Source organism: Gymnodraco acuticeps, unplaced genomic scaffold (genome assembly GCF_902827175.1).
Source record: "Gymnodraco acuticeps unplaced genomic scaffold, fGymAcu1.1, whole genome shotgun sequence".
In the NCBI taxonomy this organism is placed as follows: domain Eukaryota; kingdom Metazoa; phylum Chordata; class Actinopteri; order Perciformes; family Bathydraconidae; genus Gymnodraco; species Gymnodraco acuticeps.
This window is the reverse complement of record NW_022989915.1, coordinates 24,275-40,000: the sequence shown is the minus strand read 5'-3', so window position 1 is coordinate 40,000 and position 15,726 is coordinate 24,275. Positions and strand designations below refer to the sequence as shown.

The window sequence follows — 15,726 nt, the reverse complement described above, 5'->3', positions numbered from 1 at the left end:
ATACATAATATTATACAAGCAGTGGCGGAGGATGGAACCAGTGATCATTTTGTGGTGGCATTGAAATCACTATTATATGAACATAAAAATACATCTCACTAGAAAATAAGGGATTATTTAAGGCACCTACAACACACCTCTACATTATTTGGGATTAAGTGGTGGAATAGATCAAATAATATTCAGTATGTGACACTTGTCACTTTAACTTATTCCGTACTATAACTTAGATGACCAAATATGTACATATGCTGACAGTTATTTTACAGTTATTTTACTCTTATTTTTACTCATCTCCTATTTTATAGTCTTTTTTTATTATTATCATTTTAATTTTTTCTTGATTTAATTTATTTTTGATTTTATTGATCTGTGTGAATCTTTGCTGTCCTATTTTTTCACACTTACCCTGTTGCTGCTTTGTACAACTGAATTTCCCCTCGGGGATTAATAAAGGTTCATCTTATCTTATTTTATATCTAACTATTTTTTTCGTATTCCCGCAGGCAAAGTATCAACGAAGCTTACATTATACAAATGTAATGCAATATACAGACTGTTTAGCTTATGGCGATCAGCAGCTCTATGAGCTCATTCTCTCAGTGTATCATCAGGAATACAGACACACACACATCATTTAAATAAGAGTTTTTCAATTTAATGATAGGTTAAGAATAAACATCTTAAAGTAAATAACAATACACAATAGCCCTTAACCGTGTAAGGTCCCCGATTATAATTTTACAACATTACTTGAAGCTATCCTAAAAAGTCAGTAAATGTTTTTGTTTTTTTAAAAGACTACATTTACGTAGTCAAAAGATCCTTTCGTTCAGCCTCACAATGCTATTGGGTAGTAAATGTGTTTATAGGTCCTGCCCTCTGGCCATAAGACTAGCATTCCTGACAATAGATCTCAATAGTAATCTTTTATGGTGTAAATGCCTTTTTAATAATAACATTTTTGAATGGAACATTCTCAACACGAATGCATAAATCCAAATAAATATAACTTAAATATGTGGAAAATAGTGTGTTTGAAATGTGCAATTGAAATGAGATGTTAGCTTTTTGTTTTGATATTGTATTCCAGTCTCTCTTCAGATATGTTAAGTGGCATGTAATTCAACCCAATGCTGCTCACCTCCTTCAGTTGGGAGACAAGCTCGTTCAGGTTCAGCCCCATGGGGGGACAGGGCTGCTGAGCCTAGAGATGGACCTGTTGGTCCTGGCACCAGGGGGAGGGACAACTGATTAAGTGAATAGCTGCTAAAAATGTACCTGCATTTATTAAATGTCAGCTAAAAGAGGAGTGAAATGAAAAACCTCTGAATTTTCTGAAAAGATATTATCAATACTTAATGTCAGCTTAGTAAAAAAAACAACATAACAATTATTATTTACAATGGACTAAGCTTAGCTAACAGACACATTTCCACCACTCATGGACCACACCCACCTTTTCTCTTGAAAAACTGGGTGACATATTGTCGCCCTTTAGTCCCTCTCTCTTGTCTTTCTCTCCTTTCTTTTCTTTTTGAAAGCCTGACTTTGTGAGTCGTTGAGACATCGTACACAAGTAAGTAGTACTAGCATCCCTGCTCCTCACATGCTCTCACTCTCTGCTAGAAAGTGCCGTTTGGAGGCGGAGGTGGGACTTCTACTTTTACTCAAGTACCAGATCTGAATACTTCTACTTTTACTCAAGTACAATATCTGAATACTTCTACTTTTACCCAAGTACAAGATCTGAGTACTTCTACTTTTAATCAAGATCTGAGTACTTCTACTTTTAATCAAGATCTGAGTACTTCTACTTTTACTCAAGTACAAGATCTGAGTACTTCTACTTTTAATCAAGATCTGAGTACTTCTACTTTTAATCAAGATCTGAGTACTTCTACTTTTACTCAAGTACAAGATCTGAGTACTTCTACTTTTACTCAAGTCAGGCTTTTATTTATTAATCTTATCTTATCGTTTTTCTCAGGCAGTATATATACATTAAATTCATTATTAATTTGTTTTCAATGTATTTTTGTGTTTGTCAATACATGTACTTTGCTCAAAATAAAATTCATATTTATTTACAGTAATGTGTATTTAACAGAAAGGGGGACAACAATTCAAAAGAGAAAAATTAATAAAAATGATAACAAAGGAATTAAAATGATAATACCGTAGATGTATTTGTATGAGGTACATTAGTATTAGTAAAACTGCATAATTGTGCATTCAAAGAGAAGTAAGCTATTTTATATTATATATATTAAAAGAGACGTGGGGTTTTTTCCTTTGTGTAAATGTATATGAGGACGTCAGGTATAGATAGATGGATGGATAGATAGATGGATGGATGGATAGATGGATAGATAGATAGATGGATACTTTATTGATCCCAATTTGGGAAATGTTTGCGTTTCAGCAGCATAAAACACAAGGCAATGTACATTAGAGAAATTAAGACACTAGAAATAAACAGTCCAAATTCTGCATGAATATTAAAGTCATTTTCAATTGTAGTTCAAATTCCCCTTTTATTAATTAGAGTTAAACTACACTCCTCTTCTGCAACAGAGGAGCTCCAGCATTTCGCTTGCAGCCTCTTCCAGGAAAGAGCCATCATTGCTCCCCTCTAATCATCCGGGTTTTAACACCTAATCACCATAATTCACCCCTCACCTCTCAGCCAGAGCTGCTGCTGCAGGAAACACAATGTGATGCTATCTGCTGCAGGAAGCGCTAACATCTACATCACTGGGACCGAAATAGCAATGAGACACAGAGCAAGAGAAACACAATACAACATGGCTTTTTAAAACGTTAGATAAAACCGTCATCAAAAAGACAAGAGGATAAGATCGACCTTTATTGATTCCCATAGAGAAATCAGGAATATATAACAATTGAAACAAGATTTAAAAAATGTATATCAGTATGTAGTGCTTTTTAAAGTAGAGACACTACATACTGATATACACCTGAACATCAGCAGGAGAGGACTCTTTAAAGTAGAGACACTACATGCTGATATACACCTGAACATCAGCAGGAGAGGACTCTTTAAAGTAGAGACACTACATACTGATATACACCTGAACATCAGCAGGAGAGGACTCTTTAAAGTAGAGACACTACATACTGATATACACCTGAACATCAGCAGGAGAGGACTCTTTAAAGTAGAGACACTACATGCTGATATACACCTGAACATCAGCAGGAGAGGACTCTTTAAAGTAGAGACTCTACATACTGATACACACCTGAACATCAGCAGGAGAGGACTCTTTAAAGTAGAGACACTACATACTGATATACACCTGAACATGAGCAGGAGAGGACTCTTTAAAGTAGAGACACTACATACTGATATACACCTGAACATCAGCAGGAGAGGACTCTTTAAAGTAGAGACACTACATACTGATATACACCTGAACATGAGCAGGAGAGGACTCTTTAAAGTAGAGACACTACATACTGATATACATCTGAACATCAGCAGGAGAGGACTCTTTAAAGTAGAGACACTACATACTAATTTGAAACTGGACATGAGGAAAATAGGGCCTCTTTAAACAAGTGTAAGCCTCCTAACTGTAAGAGACAGTTAGAGGAAAATGAGTGCGTCTCTTTGCAAGATTTATAATGAGGAGACGTCATGAATCTGTCTGTTATGTGCTCTATTTTTAATGTGCTCATAATGTGTTGGAGCACTAATGAGTTGGAGGTCACACACCATTGATCACTGCCTCCGTCACACCCTGCCACCAAACACCCATCAGTATCAGATGTAACTCTCTCCTCAATGTGTTTTTGGTTGTTATCCTGAAATAAGGTCTGTGGTTAACACAAGCTGAAGAGATTTACACGTTTTGATCTACAACATGTGAATTTACATATAGAGGTTGCTAACAAGTGTCAAAATGAGACGATTCAACGTCATCACGCCCAACATTAGCCACCTTTAGCTTAGCGGTGGTGACGTGAAGTCATGTGACCGTGCTGTAGCTCCTTTATAGCCCAACATTAGCCTCCTTTAGCTTAGCGGTGGTGACGTGAAGTCATGTGACCGTGCTGTAATTCCTTTATAGCCCAACATTAGCCACCTTTAGCTTAGCGGTGGTGACATGAAGTCATGTGACCGTGCTGTAGTTCCTTTATAGCCCAACATTAGCAGCCTTTAGCTTAGCAGTGGTGACGTGAAGTCATGTGACCGTGCTGTAGTTCCTTTATAGCCCAACATTAGCCTCCTTTAGCTTAGCAGTGGTGACGTGAAGTCATGTGACCGTGCTGTAGTTCCTTTATAGCCCAACATTAGCCACCTTTAGCTTAGCGGTGGTGACGTGAAGTCATGTGACCGTGCTGTAGTTCCTTTATAGCCCAACATTAGCCTCCTTTAGCTTAGCGTTGGTGACGTGAAGTCATGTGACCGTGCTGTAGTTCCTCTATAGCCCAACATTAGCAGCCTTTAGCTTAGCGGTGGTGACGTGAAGTCATGTGACCGTTCTGTAGTTCCTTTATAGCCCAACATTAGCCACCTTTAGCTTAGCGGTGGTGACGTGAAGTCATGTGACCGTGCTGTAGTTCCTTTATAGCCCAACATTAGCCACCTTTAGCTTAGCGGTGGTGACGTGAAGTCATGTGACCGTGCTGTAGTTCCTCTATAGCCCAACATTAGCCTCCTTTAGCTTGGTGTTGGTGAAGTGAAATAATGTCTGATTCTTTTACAACAGACACTATATTAGTTAGTATATAGTTTTACTTTAATCAATCCACCATTTTACGATTTTTTTTAGTGAAAACAGTACACAGTTTAATTTACAATTTAAAAATGTATTGTAATCCTGTATTGCCCTTTTTCGTTGTTGAAATGTCACAGTAATCTGTCCTTCTTATGTAAGGGAATACAGTTGTTTGTATCCTCATAACGAAATCCGGTTAAATGTAATCCATTACTCCCATAGCCTGGTGCCCATTAGGAGTCTCTACAGTGAATGGAGGAGGATGGGAGGGTGCTCTCTCCTCACTTTTCCCTCTGCAGACTCGGGGTGAGGATGTTCTCTCCCTCGGTGTGACTCGCATTGACAGCTTGATTTGTTCGTTTCTGGGAAAGAATATCGTGGAAAATGCCAAAGTGTGTTTTTTTTGTTCCGGTCCTCTTACGCACGCTGCAGGTTCCCGTGTTTCTGAAGCGATAAGAGAAGAGGATACTTTAATCCTCCATGGATCTCCTGCACTGAGGATGGCTGAAGACGTGACCTGTTGCAGCTTCTCTCTCTCAGATCAGTGGATGGATAACACGCGCTTCGGATTGTTAAATAATACGGGATTTAATCACTTTTTCATGGATTTGTTTCTTTTATTTTGAAATCGTCTCTAATGTGACACAAAAGGAAAACACACAGCGATTGTTTTGAACACATTTAGAAGTTGAGGAACATTTCATTCACTGTTTTCGTGCGTAATAAACCTCAGGATGGACTAAAACTGATCTCGTCGCTGTTTGTGTCATTTGTTTTGAAATCGTCTCTAATTGGACACGATCGGAGCTCAGTCCGTGTTTGTTTTGAACCTAGACCTATATGGAAGTTACGGGACATTTCAATCGGTGTTTTCCTGCGTAATAACGCCGAGGATGGACTAAAACTGATCTCAGCACCGCGCCCTGCTGCTTTCCAGGAGTCTATAACCTCCTTTTTTTCTCCTCCCCTTCCCCTCCTCCTCTTTTCCTCCAGAATGGCCCGGTTTGGAGACGAGGTCCCGGGCTTGCTGAGCTCCGGGGATGGAGGCTCCGAGCTGCACCGGATCCGGGATGGAGGGGGTCTCTCCACAGGGGGCATCTCTCCCGCTTTTAAACAGACCAAAGCGCAGCGTGCGCGCACCATGGCACTGTACAACCCAATCCCGGTGCGCGAGAACTGCTTCACCGTCAACAGGTCGCTCTTCATCTTCGGAGAGGACAACTTGGTGCGGAAGTACGCCAAGAAAATCATCGAGTGGCCATATCCTTTTATTCCTCTGGTGTGAGGGAAGGGGTTCTTATGAAGACCTGGGGAGAGGGTCACAGAGAGGTGGGTAAAAGTGTCCCAGTGTACAGTAACACATAAACACAATTGAATGTTGAAATTACACACAGAAAAATTATTATATCATATTTTTATTCTATTATATCATTTGATTTATTTTCAAATTATGATATTAAATATTATCCATTATTTTATTTTATTTTATTATACTATATTAAATTATATTTTAATATTCTTATTTTAGTTATATTATTTTTCATTTTAAAAATATGTGTTTTTTTTATCTTATACATTATTTTACATACTATTATGCTATATTATTATATTCATTTATATGATGTTTTATTATATTTTTTCATTTGATATCATATGTTATAATATATTATACATTATTTTATTATATTATTTTGTTATTTTTCCCCAAAAAATTATTTGAATATATTACAATTTATTATATTATTTGATATAATATTTTACTATATAATATTTAATTATATTATTTTATATTTCACTAAATTATATTATATTCTATGTTATTATATATTTATATATAATATGATATTATAGGCTCTTATGTGCAATTGAAAGTCTATTGGGAGTTTCAGCACCATGGACAGCACACACAGGGTAGTACATGAGAAACAAACACACGCACGCACACACACGCACGTACGCGCGCACACACAGGAGTTGTTTGAGTGATACATTTCCTCTTTGGTTTTCTTTAATAACACAATCCTGTGAAAACGAGCTCTGAATCTGACTCTTCAGGTGCATCAGTGGCGTTCACGATGTTATGGAACAATAGTGGATGAATTTCGAGGATCAAACATCATTTAGACTTGTGTATCTATTTCCAGACACAAAGCAGGAGAGTGTGTGAGAGGAAAGTGTGTGAGAGGAGTTTCTGTGTTTATGGCAATCCTTTCTGTCAACAAGAGGCTCTGAACACACACTCTGATCTGTGGATATATCGAGCCCACCGGCAGCTGCAACAGGTGGTCGTCGCATCTAAATGTAGTCCTATTATTGGTAGATAATGCGATCAATTGTTTTGGTAATTTTTAAGCGAACATATCTGACTCTGACTTCTCCATTGTGAGGTTTTGCTGCTGATCTCTGTAGACGTTGTGGAATATATTTGACTTTTGTGCTGTGGATGGGAACAAAACAAGACATTTGAACATATATCATTTTACAATTTGGGCATCTCTGATTGGCCGGGGCAGATTTTGATCCTTTTAGTGGTGATTTTCTATCATTGTGGCACATTTGAGTTGATTTATAGTCCTTTTGTGTGATTTTGTGGTTATTTTGAGTTACCTTGTTGTCTTTCTATGTCTTATTGTTGTCAAATCTATAAGACACAACACATCTCATAAATATTGTGCTTTTAGTCGACACAGAATGACAACAAATCGACCCCAAAATGACAAAGAAACACAACATTACCAATAAGAGGAAGATAATCACTACAAAAAGAGTCAAAATCACAACAAAGTAACCTTGAAAACACATAAAAAGACCTTCTAAACACGTAATATCACCTTAAACACATTCAATGAACTTAAAACACATTAAATTACCTTCTGTGTAACCACACAGAGACAAAAAGATATCTAAGAAACACATTGATCACACATTGTACAGAAATTGACCACGAAAAATAACCAAATTTACCACAAGGATACACAAGGAAAACATACAGATTTGGGGTCAGTTTGTAAAAGGTCATTTTGTGACTCCTTCTTGTCATTTAGCGTTTCATTGTCGTCATTAGTGTCTCTATGTAGCTGGCGTTTCTTTATTGGTCACTTTGAGTCTTTTCTGCTCATTTTGTGGGAACGATGTTTTAGTTGTAATTGTGTCTTATTTGGGTCAATTAGTGTCTCTCTGGAGTTTGTCACTTTGAGGCCATGTGTCCTTGTTGACACTTTGTAGTTGAAGGCCAGTAAACCTAATAGGCGTTTTTTGTTATGTTGCCTTCCTTCCCTTTGTTTACCTTCCACCTTTATTAACTTACTTCAGTGCTGTGACATTAGGGGTTCTCTGGCTGCTTTCTCAAACCCTCTCCCTCTCTCTTGAACTCCTCGTATCATTTCCTGCCTCGCTGTGCGGCTCACCAGGTGTTTTTTCGGCCAGGTGACGCCTCCTCTCTGCTTTTGTTCCCGTTCATTCAGCAGCTTCCTGACGGCACACCATGACAACCGGGGCCTCTATTGTCGGGAGCATCCATTGTGGGGTTTCTCTGGGTTTACCCAACGTGTTGAGGTGATTACAAATAGAAACGGGATGAATTTCAATCAACAGCTGAGGAAAAGAACAGTAGAAGGGTTTGTTTGTTGTCGTATTACAGATGTTTGAGGCAGTTTGGACGTGCTGCAGAAATCCTTTATCCGTCCCAAAGTCAGGAAATGAAAACAGCAAAGGTGCACATAAAAGGCACAAGTAAGAAAGAGGCGACACATGTTAGTAAAATACACAGCAAATAGACATCCATGGAGAACTAAAGGTGGCATATGAAAGGTGTGAAGGAGCCAGCTACTAACACATTGTAAATAAATAGTATAAAGAAAGTCTTTACCTACTTGTATCATTTATTAATAACAAACTACCCAGCTGTCTAGTTTCCTACCTAGCAACCAACCTAGCTAGTTAGCAAGACATCTACCTGTTTCATTTACTACCTACTTCATTTCCTTCCTTCCTTCCTTCCTTCCTTCCTTCCTTCCTTCCTTATAATAATAATAATAATCCTTATATTTATTATAGCGCTTTATCAATGACTCTCAAAGCGCTTTACAAATACACATTACACATACAGATCATACATGTAATGGTCATCTACTGTGGACAATACCCACAGGAGCAAATTCGGGTGAAGTGTCTTGCCCAAGGACACAACGGCCTGACGCAGTGGGGCGGGAGCGGGTTTCGAACTGGAGTTCCCCAACGCCCCCTTGATCTGATGATCAAACGCACAGACCACTGCGCCACCCGTCCCTTCGCCATCCTTCCTTCCTTCCTTCCTTCCTTCTGCCTACCTACCTACCTACCTACCTACCTACCTACCTACCTACCTACCTACCTAGAAAACTACCTACCTACCTAGCAAACTACCCACCTGTCTAATATCCTCCCTAGTTACAAACCTTTGCTACCTACTTTCCTATTATTGCTTCCTTTAACCTACTACAGTTATCTACCTACTGTTTTCAGTCTACCGATCTACCTGTCTAATTTAAAATTCAAAATTCAAAGACACATATGGCTCTCCTCCTCTAAAAATCACACACACACACACACACACACACACACGCACACACACACACACACACACACACACACACACACACACACACACACACACACACACACACACACACACTGGCCTTGTGACAGAGGTCGGCCATGTGTTTGCAGGACACCTCGTCTCGCTCACCTCGCTGTGAGAGCCTCTGAGTGATCATTAACATCAGAGGATGAATTCAGGAAGTTTCCAGAGGCGTTGAGTGAGTAACAGTGTGAACACAGAGGTGTGTGTGTGTGTGTGTGTGTGTGTGTGTGTGTGTGTGTGTGTGTGTGTGTGTGTGTGTGTGTGTGTGTGTGTGTGTGTGTGTGTGTGGGCGTTAGAGAGCCTATTACACTCCGTTTGATATTTATTGGAGTACATATTCTCTGAATGAATGAAATGAGTGAAAGCATTCTTTGAATCTGAGTCATGATGCTGAGCTCTGGTTTCTCTGAGACTCGTTTTACTTTGAGACTTGTGGAGTGTTGTGGAGGAATATACTATACATTATAATACGTATTATTATCCTGCAACTAATCCACATTTTTAGTAATCTGATTTATTTTATGTAACTATAAGGAAATACAGTTCCCTTTTTGTATCCTGATTACCCGTTACATGTAATCCATTACTCCCAAAGCCGAGTTACTGATGATGTTTCCAGGTAATAGTAGATACATGTTTAAAGTACGCCTGCATGAAGCTCTCAGCAGAAAGAGGTGCGTTTGATTTTCGGCCCCCTGTACCTGCAGCCTGATGGAGGCTCGGCAGGGAAGGTCACAGCTAATTAAGCCCGAGTTTAGTGAGGCGATCCTGGGGAGGACTGACAGCTGCGCCCCCTGTCTGATCCCCACTGAGACCCCCCCGCTGTGGGAAGTTTCCCATTGAGAAGATACACCTCTCAATAATTCATCGTTGGATTTATAATAGCTTGTTTCGCGCTGCGTAGTAACCGTGTGCTCGCTGTCTTTAAAGTGTGATACTTTTTTTTTTTGTGATCACATGTTTTGCATGTATAACCTACTGCACACACAAACAAATAATCTAAAAGTAGTCTACATAAGAAAAAGAGAAATTAGACAACAGCATTTACTTATAAAATATACAAAATACATATGTATGCTAAAACAACAATACAGACAGAAATACAATTAAAAAACAAAATAAAACAAACCCAACCTTCCTTCCCAGACATATAAACACACACACACACACACACACACACACACACACACACACACACACGCACGCACGCACGCACGCACGCACGCACACACACACACACACACACACACAGCGGAGGGGTTTGAATTGAATTAAGGGTGCATTTAAAGTTGTAAATCCTTGGTGGAGCTTAAACTTGAGAATTGAACATTCATTTCTCTCCTAACTGAATTGCATCCTTGCATGAAAAATGGAAATGGAAATGAGCGAGGAAATGACCCCGCTGTCCCCAGAGGTCGCCCCGCCCAAAACCAAATGACTAACAGATTTTCCGCCCATTGATCGCTGTGTTACTTCTTTAATGAGAGCTGATTTCTTAGAGGGAATTCATCTGAAGAAAACTAAAGTAGTTATTGTGGATTTGCATTATGCTAAGTGTGCACTGGTCTGCAATCAGAAGAACGTTAGATCAACTTTTCCTCTGACGGTGTAGTTCCTTTAAAGCGTTAGCTTTTTACTTCAGAAATCATAGCGTGGTGGACCACATAGTGTCACAAACGAGCTGAGGACCAAAATGCAGAACACGGGAAACCAGGGATAGTCGGTAACCAGCTTTATTGAAGGCAACAGGCTGGGAGGAGACAAAACGGCAGATAGTCGGCAAAGGGCTGGTCGGGGACAGGCGAGGGTTCCAGGAGAAAGCAGGACGGGAGTCGTAGGTACAGAACGGGTCAGGGAGCAGGCGAGGCAGGCTGGTCAGGGACAGGCAGGGTCGAAACCGGGAGAGCAATCTGGAAGATAACGCGGGAAAGACTGGCATGCTGCAAAGTACGATCTGGCACTGAGGTGAGAGTGAAGTGGGCCTAAATACTAATGGAGCTGATGGGTGTAACAGAGTGAGAGAGAGAGACAGGGTGTGACTACCAGGTGACTAAGGAATGTTAATGCAGAACATAGGTGAGTGAAGGAGCAGACTGTGACACATAGAGACACACAATGACCATAAAGAGAAAGACAAAACCAAAAAGAGATGTCAAATGATTAAAAACAATAGTCAAATTCACACAAAGAGACCCGAAATGACCACAAACAGATGCTTAATGACCACAGAGACACACATGTTCACCACAAAGACTGTTACACAAATATATTCATAAAATAGAAGTGCATACAGTTAATATTACTCTATATGGAGATTATACTACACACACACACACACACACACACACACACACACACACACACACACACACACACACACACACACACACACACACACACACACACACACACACACACACACACCACACACACACACACACACACACACACACATACACTGTTCTCTCTCTGTGTGATAATAATAATCACTGAGGATCCAGTCTGAGTATTCTCAGATTCACATCATGGCATCCCGCTCCGTCTCCGTGTCTATTTTTACACGCGTGTTCCAGCGTCACCGTGACTCCCAGCTGACGAGACGAAGCAGATGAACGATGAGGAGGAGGAGGAGGAGGAGGAGGGTTTCTGTTACACTTGTTGAGCTCAGTAGTCTAGTTTCCAGCAGTGTGAACTTAGAGATGTTGAGGATCCCAAAGTGTTCCGATAGAAATGTAGAGTAGGGTCTCCAGCTCATAGAAACTGCCGGATGCTAACCTGCACATGTTGGGCTATTATGCAGACAACAGTAAAAACAAAATGTCTGATTTGGACGACGTTGGAGGTGAGTGAAGATGCTGCATTCATTTCTGACATTTTTAAAATAAAAAAATTCTGTTTTGAGTCCCCTCTAACTTCAAAATCGACACAAATTCATCAAAAACAGCCACAGATATGGCCACTTTCTGGTTACAACTGCAATTCTTTACCCTGAAAATTATTCACCTCCAAAACCACTCATGGTCCGAATCGCCCAAGCCACTTTTTAGCTACTGTCTGTGTTTATTTCAACAAGGAGCATGCATCCAAATACATTGATCTCAGAAAAAGGAGAGATGATTTATGCCAGATTTTAGCTACATAACAATTACATGACATGTTAGACGCTTTTATCCAAAGCGACTTACACACATTCAGTATGTGGACAATCCCCACAGGAGCAATTTGGTGTGAACGACATGCTGACTGCAGTGGGACTCGAACTGGCTACCCCCTGATTCGAAGATCAGCACACTAACCCGTGAGCCACAGCCTTCCAATCAACAAACACTAAAATATATTGCATAATCTCTATCACTCAAACAATTACAAAACAAGATTAAAGTACAGGTCAATCAAATAGTACATACAGTTAAAACATAACATTACAATTCAAATTGAAAAACTCAGATTACAGTGTGATTAATGTCGGCATGCTTAATATCAAATATTCAACTAAGCCGTGTAATAAATGGAGAGTTTATTAACACGTCTTGAAACATGAGTTAAACCAAGCCAACAAACTCATCCTTTGTTTTGAGGCCAGCTGCAGCCACACGTTGATTCATCAACTACTTTGTGATCATTCAGAGAGAGAACAGAACGCGTGGACATGGAGACACCGAACCTTGGGACTGATCTGACTTTCATATCAACATCTGCCTTGTGTCGGTTATAACTAGCCTGATATACAGTGTGTGTGTGTGTGTGTGTGTGTGTGTGTGTGTGTGTGTGTGTGTGTGTGTGTGTGTGTGTGTGTGTGTGTCTTGTAGCATTGACTTTTGGAGGAGAAGCCTGTTGCCATGGATTCCTCATTCTTTCTATCGTTATTTGTTCTGTCTCTCGTCTCCTTTTCTCTCACCTCTCTCTTGTTTATGTGTGTTTGGGGGATTCAGGGCGTGGTGACCGGCCGCAGCTGAGATTCAAGTGATGATGAATCAAAATAATTAAAAGATATATAACACTTCAAAACAGCCCCTCAGCCCGAAGCATTGTATGCAATATGCAATTGAACCACTTGTTTGATTAGTGTGTTGATGCTGCTGTGGCTAAGGTTTGATCAACATCTCTCAACGACGAGTCAAATCTGTCTCAGCTCAGATTTAAAGACAAACATGTCCCAGAAAAACCCTGTAAAGACACAACAATCTGTTCCAATCTTGCTTATGACCACTAAGTGTGTGTCCATATCCGGACATCTGCTCAGATCCATTTCATTTTGCTGTGTTCAGGATGTTTCTGTGTAATTTGTGACAAACTATCACCAGCCTTATCCTTTAAATGAATATCTCTTACCACACTTTCCTTAACGTTGTCCCTCCACTCCGTTTGAGTACATGATCCTCACCACCATCATCGCTAACTGCATCGTGCTGGCTCTGGAGCAGCATCTTCCCGGAGAGGACAAGACCCCCATGTCCAAGAGACTGGTGAGATGCATTTAAAAACACATGCACACAACAATGCAGACATTAAAGGTCTCCTATTATACTATTTTTAGGCAGATATTATAGGTCTTAGATATATAACACTCAAAACACCAAACAGATCACCCATTCTAGCCTCATCACCCTCTATTTCAGCCCTGTTACTAAAGTGCTGATTCTGGGTCTGTAGCTTTAAAAAAAAAAAAAGGAGAATTCTCCCAGCAGATTCTCAGCTAAATGCTGCCGTGATTAAACTCCATATCATGTTCCAAACCACATCAAGGATTATTTCTGAACAGGAAACAGGATGGAGCTCAAACTCTTTCTCGAACACAGACTCTCTCCAGTACAGGTTAGCTCTGAGCGTTAGCATGCTAATGTAAACACAGACCATATTACTTCTAGCACACGTCTCATTGTTTCTGACAGCGACGTTTCTGATTGGCCCGTGGATGTAAAGCCCGGCCACATTTTTAGTAATGTCGTCATGACGCAGCAAATCTGGATCAGCTCCGATGTTCCCCCGTTTTTAGAGATGTGGCTACGGAGGAAAAGAGAGACTTTGTGAGTTCCCTGACACCGGTGTACCGATGTAGAAAAGACATCAGAAAGTGCATTTTGCATGATAGGGGACCTTTAAAAGATAAACTGCCTCTGATGCCTGGGTCTCCGTTTCGATCATCAGGAGAAGACGGAGCCCTACTTCATCGGGATGTTCTGCTTCGAGGCCGGGATCAAGATCATCGCGCTGGGCTTCGCGTTTCATAAAGGCTCCTACCTCAGGAACGGGTGGAACGTCATGGACTTCATCGTGGTCCTCAGTGGGTGAGTCCAACAGTGTGTGTGTGTGTGTGTGTGTGTGTGTGTGTGTGTGTGTGTGTGTGTGTGTGTGTGTGTGTGTGTGTGTGTGTGTGTGTGTGAGTGTGTGTGTGTGTGTGTGTGTGTGTCAATCAAATAGTACATAGTGCAGTTACACATGAAAGTGGACATGAAAGAGACACCGAACCTTGGGACTGATCTGACTTTCATATCAACATCTGCCTTGTGTCGGTTATAACTAGCCTGATATACAGGGTGTGTGTGTGTGTGTGTGTGTGTGTGTGTGTGTGTGTGTGTGTGTGTGTGTGTGTGTGTGTGTGTGTGTGTGTGTGTGTGTGTGTGTGTGTGTGTGTGTCTTTAACAGCTACCTGTAACTCTCTGAGCAGCATTTTTGATCAGCTGAAATAGCTTACTACAATCTGGTCTTGGTTTGAGTTTTTTTGCTTTTCCTGTTTGATTTTGTAATATCTCTATTGCTTTGTTTCAACTCGGATATACTTCCCTTAGTCCACTGCATGACATGCACTGTGTAAACTTGTGCAGTGTGTGTAATTCAACTGCGTGATGTTGTGTTAAATCACACACGGCTGCTGTTCTCTCACCAGACGCAACGTTTGTCATTTTTTAGCTAACATTTTATGTACAGTACTTGTGTTACATTACAGATAATACAAATGTTTCAGACTAAGTGATCGCTCTGTCTTTGTCCCTGCATTATTCTTTGTGCTCCAGTTGTGTTTCCTTGTGCCCTCCATGTTTGTTTCTAATTGAGTTTGGCTGCCTGCTCCCTGTGTTGAAGCTGAACTTTGATTACATCTTGTTATTTATACCTGCGTCTCTTTAATGTTCTGCGTTTGGCTCCAACTGCCTGCTGACACTAGAAGCTTATTGAGCCGGTTACAGCTTGTTAACCATCAGCTGCACTTCCAGCACATTAACTACAGCTTTTAAAGGCCCAGAGAGGCTAGTCTGTGGGGAAAGGTGTTTTATTAAAAGGGTGTTTTACAGCAGAGAGGTAGACGCCTCACCATCAGTGCAAAGAGAACATGTTTTCAGCAGATTAACCTCTCACACA

General features: G+C 40.4%; 1 protein-coding gene across 1 annotated transcript; it reads left to right on the top strand.

The window, feature by feature from the left end:
• Window positions 1-5,049: 5,049 nt before the first annotated feature.
• LOC117542230 (voltage-dependent R-type calcium channel subunit alpha-1E-like) lies at window positions 5,050-14,657 on the top strand (the record flags this gene model as incomplete). The annotated part of the gene is made up of 3 exons (XM_034209796.1): window positions 5,050-6,008; window positions 13,730-13,835; window positions 14,518-14,657. Coding segments are annotated over exons 1-3 (512 nt in total), but the record flags the coding sequence as incomplete, so codon positions are not given.
• Between the last annotated feature and the right edge of the window lie 1,069 nt (window positions 14,658-15,726).